This window comes from Meleagris gallopavo, chromosome 11 (genome assembly GCF_000146605.3).
Source record: "Meleagris gallopavo isolate NT-WF06-2002-E0010 breed Aviagen turkey brand Nicholas breeding stock chromosome 11, Turkey_5.1, whole genome shotgun sequence".
In the NCBI taxonomy this organism is placed as follows: Eukaryota; Metazoa; Chordata; class Aves; order Galliformes; family Phasianidae; genus Meleagris; species Meleagris gallopavo.
The window spans coordinates 6,119,899-6,128,002 of NC_015021.2; the positions used below are offsets into that span (position 1 = coordinate 6,119,899).

The 8,104-nt window shown below is 37.1% G+C and overlaps 1 protein-coding gene across 1 annotated transcript; it reads left to right on the plus strand.

The window, feature by feature from the left end:
- The first annotated feature begins 789 nt into the window (after window positions 1-789).
- On the plus strand, window positions 790-8,016 carry LOC104912633 (long-chain-fatty-acid--CoA ligase 3). Its single transcript, XM_019618964.2, has 3 exons — window positions 790-1,007; window positions 3,530-3,687; window positions 5,558-8,016. Exons 1-3 carry the CDS (start codon window positions 805-807, stop codon window positions 5,719-5,721), a joined length of 525 nt encoding a protein of 174 aa, XP_019474509.1. The 5' UTR covers window positions 790-804; the 3' UTR covers window positions 5,722-8,016.
- The last annotated feature ends 88 nt before the right edge of the window (window positions 8,017-8,104 follow it).

Genomic DNA, 8,104 nt, shown 5'->3' on the forward strand with positions numbered 1-8,104 from the left:
AATTTTTATTTAAGTCTTTCCATTCTTTAGAATAAGTATATTCCTTTATTCTAAAGGAACTAGTGGAAGAATATACTAAGATAAGGGTGATACACGTAAGCCTGTAATAGGCTCCTAATTTTTTAATGTCTACGGGTGTCAAAATAGTGCCCTATAAACTACCAGTTGTCTCTCTTGAAGTTAGGGGATGATTCAGGCTGCTCTTTAGTCCTGGAAACTAAGCTTATGTGTTTTATTATATGAGCGAAAGCTTAGGTTCCGTTGCAGCTGCCCTTCATTGGTCAAACAGGTAAAAGCTACAGAACTTTGCCTGGCTATATGAAAAAGCATACAGATACAACAAATAAGAGGTAGTCTTGGCTGCCATCATAGCCAGCTGGGTCTGGGCCTCCACCTTTGGCCTTCTTTGGGCTGCATACAATAAGCTCAAGTAATTTGGGCTTACTTTTCAGTTTCACTTGTCGTGTTTCGAATAACAGGTAGTTGCTTTTTCAATATGGATTTAGTCTAAGAATAAATAGCCAAATGTCACCAAATGCTGCATCCATCCTCCCTTAGACATCTGGTTGAGAGAGCACAGTGTATGTTTCTAGCCAGACACTGGCTTTTCTGTAATTCTAATTGTCTTCCATTCACGTGCCAGTGCTGTGATATAGGAGGTGCTGGTTTATAGGCAGAAAATCTGTACAGATGAAATGTGGTTCATGTTTTAGTGAAGGATAGGTTAATAAAATTGAAGTCTGTAAATCTGATATTAAATGCTTCCAGAACTTACTCGAAGCATGAGTCAGCTTGCTTTCTGACATGTATACATACATCTTAGAGAAGTATAAAATCCATGTCAAAATTCTGTGTTGCATAACTAAGGTTAGATTTCGTTCTTCGTCAACAGATCGTAAAAAAGACCTTGTGAAACTCCAAGCAGGAGAATATGTTTCTCTTGGCAAAGTAGAAGCAGCTCTGAAGAATCTTCCGCTGGTAGATAACATTTGTGCATACGCAAGCAGGTGAGAGGCAGCTGGTGTTTTGATATTGCTGTATTCTTTTTCTGTCTTCCTGAAGCTCTAAGCAAAATATTTTGCCCTTCAAAGCGTGGATATTTTCAACTCTTATTTAAAATACAATGGAATAGTGTTCTTTGTGAAAACTAAAACATATGAATGATATCCTTTTATTTTTCTTTTCCCATCATTTGTTGGAAAATGCCAAAAATGAGTCTTATTTTCCCTCTTTCCCACTCTGAAAAGCAACTGAGCTCTAACTGCTTTCATAACAGATGTTAATCAAGCACTTTAGCGTTAGTACTTATACAAGCCCTAGCACTTCTTGCTCTTGCTGTATTTAGCCATGATCTGTTCTTCAGAGGAAGGGGGGAGTAAAAATAAAACCAATAGCCCACAAGCTGACTTGCACCCATGCAGATCACCAACAGAAACCTTGAAGCTTGAAAGCATTGTAAATACTATGCAGACTCACAACTAACGAATAGTGATAAATGTGCTTTCAATTTATTTTCTAACTGTACTACTAAATTAGACATAAAAGGGCTCAAACATATCTTAATTTTCTATTTCTAGAATTTCCTATCTATACATAGTATAGACATACATGTTTAAACATACTTCAGATGGTCTTGTTTTCCTGTTATCATTTTGGAGCTTCTCAGCAATCCAAAATACTCTGTTCAGTATGGTCCCTATAATTCCACTTAACTTTGAAGTAAACTGGAGCAGACAGCAGGGAATTGCTAGTAGTAGTGGATAAAAAATAAACTTCAGGTTTGTTCACCTGGTTCTGTGTTATTTTGTAACTAACAGTCATCGTGTGACATCAGTTTTGACAGTTTTGGAAAAATAGGCATTGGAGACAACACTGCTGAGAAACTTTCATGATATTAAGCTTTCATCGTGGTTTTCACCCAATGGGCACATCTCAGATTTGACTGCATGAAGTTACATGCATGTTCTGAGAGCTCTCTGTAATTGATGGACATAGTCTTCTACAGATGGTGATTTCTGCAATGCTAGGATTGGAGTTCATTATTAGAAGTGCACTGTCAATTTTTTTGCTGATTTTTCCAAGGTAAACATGACATCTGCAGTGTACTAGAGTACTTCTAAAAGGCCTTTAAATTTCAGTAGTTCTCCTGCAGTTGACAGATCTACTATGTAATACTTCACATGCACTCAACAGATGTTTTGCGAAGTAATAGTAACTGAATTTTGAAATAGCCAAGAATAAGAATATCTAAAACAGATTTGTCTAGTCAATCTTAAGCATTTCGTAAGTAGAAGAGCCATCTGTTTTACTGCTCAGTCTAGCGAAGCATACTTATTCATTTTGTTGATAATTTCTTCTTCATTGACCTAATTTTTGTTATATGTGTAAGTTCACTATAGTCAGAGTACTGTTATCTTTTTTTGTATGCATATAAAGAAACACCAGCTGGTAGTAGGAATTGATATTGATCACCAAATGTCATGCTATTGCACCCGGGTAAATACGTGGCATAATGAAATGTGTAACCAACCAGATGCACAGGGATCTTTTTGCTTTACTAAGTGTTAAACGATTTCAGTTCTGGACACAATGCTTAAGAAAAGGTGGGCCACCTAAAAAGAGTCCAGAAGAAAACTGGGAACTACAGCTGATTGGAGCTCAGTGAGGTATAACCAATGAGGAAGGGGCATTGCTTAAACTCCTGAAGAAGTTTAAGAGGGGAAAGGGGACAAGAAAGTTGAGAAGTAAAAACAGAACAAAACAATCAACCAAAAACAGTTGCAGTTTGTGATAAATGGCTTTTGTGGAGAGGAGAGAAATGAGTTACATAGCAATTCTATACGTAAGGTTCTGTTCACGTTTTCCTTAAGCTTTACACCATCTGAAAAATCTCAATTACTTGTTTCAGGGAGAGTTGTTTCATTGTTTTCCAAAGACTTTGAGATAATGGCTTTGAATGTTCTAGACGTATCAGAAGTAGACAAAGATTGCCAACAGTAGAGAGCACATGGAGAACCACTTGAAAGAGAAAGAGAAGTTACTTCCCCTACAGAAGCAGGCGTTCTTTGAGATGTGTTGTGCATATGCTTATTCCACAATCTGCTCTCCAGCCCCTCTTCACTGCAGTCCTCTGCTCCTCTACAGTAACTGGATTTCTGCAGTTGAGAGGAAACTGAGGTAGGGAAGCTGCACACCTGTCTTCATACCAAGATGCAAAACATGAGGGCGCATTGACATCGTATGGGTACTGCTTCCCCAAAGCTTTGAGCATGAGGCACAGTGGAATATGCATATGGACAGCACACCTTGAAGCAATCCAGTTGCTGTAAGGTAAGTAGCTTCTCTTTGTACTTACTTTTAAGTAGGCAGAGGTGATTTGCATACTATTTCAGAAAGATAATCAGGTGAACAGAAGTCAATTGTTAAGAGCCATATCCTTGAACAAACTGCAGTATCCTCAAGCTGTAATGTTATTTTTGATGAGTCATTAACTTCACAAAATTCATACTAAATACATTATACTTCTCAGTTTCCATTCTTACGTCGTTGGATTTGTTGTGCCAAATCAAAAGGAGCTTGCAGAACTAGCTCGAAAGAAAGGATTTAAAGGAACCTGGGAAGAAATCTGTAACAGTCCAGAGATGGAGAAAGAGGTACTGAAGGTGCTAGCTGAGGCTGCCATGGCAGGTGAGTAGCTGGATAATTGTTAGTAGCCTTGTGGACAGTAAGTGTCTGTGAAAAGGATAAGCACATGCCCTAAAAATATTTCCTTGTGCGTATGGATTTCATTATATATTCATAGAACATACATAGAGTGAAATTTCCATACAAAAGTAAGCAACAAAGTATGAGTGGGTCAGAGAACCAGATTAGTTCTGGTTCATGCTGTCTTGTAACTTTTTTATTTCTAATATGGCCAGTACCCAAGTAAAGAATATACCTACAGAGCAAGTGTAGCAAGCACAGTTTGGTTCCCTATGTCTTTGTGTCTAATGCTGTTTAGGATTTTCTATAGTATCATCTTGGCCTTTTGCTGCTAGTCCAGAAGAAAGTGGGTCTTCTATAGACCCATAATACATCTGTGTTGAGTGTAGACAGTCTCATGTGCTACCTTCCTACGTGTAGGTGACTCAGAAAAGCCCACAGTGATGTGGGCTCTCCTGTCTCATACTTCAGGGATTTCCTAAATGTAAAGCAGTGCTTTGTGGCTTTCAGAAGCCTTCTTTTGATTAACGCTTCAGTCATCTTTTAAAGTTATATAAATATCAGTATCCATACTGTCTTGTGGCAGAGTTACCCAGTTCAGCGATGTTAAAGGTGAAGAAAAGCCTCCTGTGTATTTTATCCCTGCCATCTGCTAGGGTCATTTGGTTCTGCTGAGCTCTTGTGTTGGAAGAGGCAGTGAATGGTCTCAATGGCAGTCGGGTTTCTTCAGTGCCTATTATACTTCCCTCTCAGCTGTGTCTTTATCATGCTAATTGATTTTAATCTACTTAGCTGTTCGGGTTGTGGAATTATTCAGTGGCACAGTGATATTCTGTTTCTTCTTACATAACTTTCTGCTTTTTCTTCTTTTTCTTTTTTTTTTTTTTGCTTTTGACCATTACTAAGAGCCAAACTTCTGTCATATAACTGTGTTATTGCCACAGAATGTTTCTTAAGTAGTCACTGTGGAGGTTAAATTTTTTTCTTATGCATCCTCTTCTACATCTTTCTTCAGTGTTTCCCACTGTTGTGTTTTGTAGTCATTCAGTATTGTGATGTCTTTCTGTAGCTCTTTGCATCTTGCCTTCATCTTTTCTCCCCTGGATAATTCTATACTTCCAACAATCTGTCCTGTTAACCTTCACCTCTCCTTCATACTGATATGTTGTGAATACTTTAAGCTATGAGAGTAATATGTTTGCACATTTGTGATGTTGGAACATAATCTTATGAGGAATACAGACTCAGTAGAGCAATAGACTTTTATTTTCTTGTCCACATCTCTAGTAGGTCTTTCTTCAAGGCACAGAGCATACAGGGAATTTCTTCTAAGGAGCTGCTGGGATGTACAACATTGCCCTTTTTTTTTTTTTTTTTTTTGAGTAGCACTAACTATTCTAAGAAGATTCTATTGTTGCAACTATTTCGTTAAAATGGATGAAACAGAATATTTGATTTAATCCTGAGGCACTTCTTACGTACACTTCTGTGTTATTTTACATGGTTTTGTTTTTCCCTTTGGTATCATAAGCTTTAAAGTAAGCACTGAGGCTTTTCTGAAGCTAGGGAACAGTACAGGCAGCCAAACATCTGAGGCTTATTCCACTATTTCTGTGGGAACTGGAAAATAAGCATTGGTAGATCCTACAGCTCTGTGTATGATCTCTCTGGAGTTTTTAGAGCCTGACCATAGGGAATTTGTGGAGCACTTCTTCAGTAATATCATATGCTTCTCTGTGTGAGAATATGGATCCTCATTTTTTTATTAACTGTATAAAATTGTATAAAAATGCTTATGTCATGTTTTGTATTTAAAAACGGTTGTGTGATTTTTACTATTTTTTTTCTGTAGCTAATCTGGAGAAGTTTGAAATACCAGTAAAAATCCGTTTGAGCCCTGATCCTTGGACCCCTGAGACTGGCCTAGTGACAGACGCGTTCAAACTGAAACGCAAGGAGCTCACAGCGTACTATCAGATGGACATTGATCGAATGTACGGAACGAATGTCAAATAAGTATTTTTCTGCACCACTTTGTTACAGTGAGCTTGGATCAAATAGGAAATACTTGAATTGCCTGTCTCAGCACTTGAGATCAAACACCAAACCACCATTCCTCATTTGAAGCCTAAACTGTTATTTCTGATAACATCACCCTGATGACCGGCGAGTTTAGTAAAATCTTACGGCAGCAAACTTGTGTCTGTCTCCTTTTTTTTTTTCCAGTTTTCTCTGCTACCTTGTCAGTTCTTGGATTTTCCCGACTGTTTTTGGGAAACCATGATTCTGAAGCCTCAAGTTTTTAAACATTTATAAGTCCTGTATAATGTTTTATTTGTATCTTTTAACATTTGGATGTATATAGGGAGAACTTGGCCATGTAAGAAATGGTAATACTGGGGGCCTTTTTTTACCTAACTATTTAAAGATAAGGTACTGATGTTGTGACATTATGTAAATTAAAAATGCTTATAATGACGTCACTGTTGAACAGAGGACCAGATTATTTGCTGCTGTGGTATTTTTCTGTGTGAATCTGAGGGAAAAAACGTTTGACGTTACAGCTTGTTTAAAACACCTTTAATGTGTGCTTAATGGTTACTTTTATTTTTGTCTGAAAGTGAAAAGATGGTCATGGCACAGCTCTGCATAAAGGTGGGTAACTGTGCAGGTGTTAGTGTCTTTTGTATTAAATAACACTTATTAACACAGCAGAAATGAAATGGAGGAATAATCTCTCAAATACAGAAGCCCCTTCTTGAAGTAGCTCATGATCATTCTGTACAGTAGTTGAACTGCATGGAGCTAATAAGAACTCTCAGAATTAATTTCAATTAATGCTTTATAAGTTTAACAGTGTCTAGCAGAGGGACTGCAACAAATCCTGTTCTGTTTTCTTGTTAGATTTGGACAATACAGTGGGTTTGCTGTTTGGTTTGTACAAGTATGATAACAGCCCTGTTCTTTGCTAGCTGCATCCCAGATCTTACTGGGGAGAGGGGAGGCTGAAGTCCTAATAGCAGTTATGTTCTCAGTTCACACAGTGCCTAGCTGCCCTTTGTGCCATTACAAATCTCCCTTTTAATGTTATGCTCTTCTATTCAGAGGTTTGTTTTTTTTCCTTTTAAAGACAGATATTTGAGGTATTTGTCAGCCTGAGTTGTATTTATGTTACTTGTCTAATCATTACACCCAAATTCTTACTTTGGGAAGGAGTCTCAGTTTCTGTTTTGCTGTAGATATATGTGAATGTTGTTTGAAGAGTTACCAGAAATCTTTTCATCTTCAGTGACAATATTTAGATTTGTTTCAGATTTGAGTTTTATTCTCAAAATATTTCTAGAAAGAAAATAATCAGGGTTACGTCAATGTGAAAAAACATACATCCCTCAACTTTGTGATGGAGCAAATACAAAAATGGTGTTAATTTGAAGACAGTTCTTATGTGTATCATACTGACAGTGCTAGAAGTTGAAGTCTTGTTGCTATCTACTTAATGGTATGTTATGGTAGCATGTGGCAGTTCTGAACAGCAGAAGGTTTGTTTGGGGAGGGGAATTCCTGCTGCTAGCACTCAGAGTTTTGATGTGGCAGTTGTGGAAGTTGCTCGATGTGTAAATTCTCTTTAAAAAGTATTCTGAAATGTTATTTCAATTAACACTTTCCACTGGTTACAGAAAGCAGTTTCAGAGCACTTGAATGTTATCAAATAGGTTTCAGTTTTGGAAAAATGATAAGATTTGTGCTGTTCTTCATTATCTTATCATCAGTTTCCTCTCCTGCAGTCTATGAAAAAGACTGTTATGTTTGTGGTGTAACAGGTGAAATGGAAATACAGAAAACAAACAAAAACCAGAACTGCTTTTATAAGAGTAATGCCTTCGGATACCTAGATAATGATTTTTTTCTGACAAATAGGTAAAGATTCATGTGGGAAATGAACTGTCAGGATGTGGAAGTTGCCAGGACTGCAGGGAAGTGTTGAGCTGTGTCTGTCCTCCATCAGCAGGTTATTAAGATGTTTGCACTCAGCACAGGACGTGCATTGCTCAAGTGGTTTTGGTGATTTTGATGAAAATTAACAAATCACTCAAGTACTGTTACTATGTATAACACTTGGTGCATCGTCCAGCAGATTTGATCTATTTGGTAAATTCAGAAGGAATTGGAAAATGTTATTCCAGAGTTTACATGCAGTTTTGGGTAAATTGTGTAAATGAAACTGAAATAATTTGGTATTAGTAGTTCTCTTTTTATCTCTGATTGAGTTGCAGTCTGTATTTGATGTTTTTTATTTTTTTTTTTTTTTTTTTTTTCCAGTTTTCTTAGGTTTTTTTATTGTTTTAACTATTTCGTTATTAACTTCGTATAATGTATGTACTATACGTAAGTTATTACG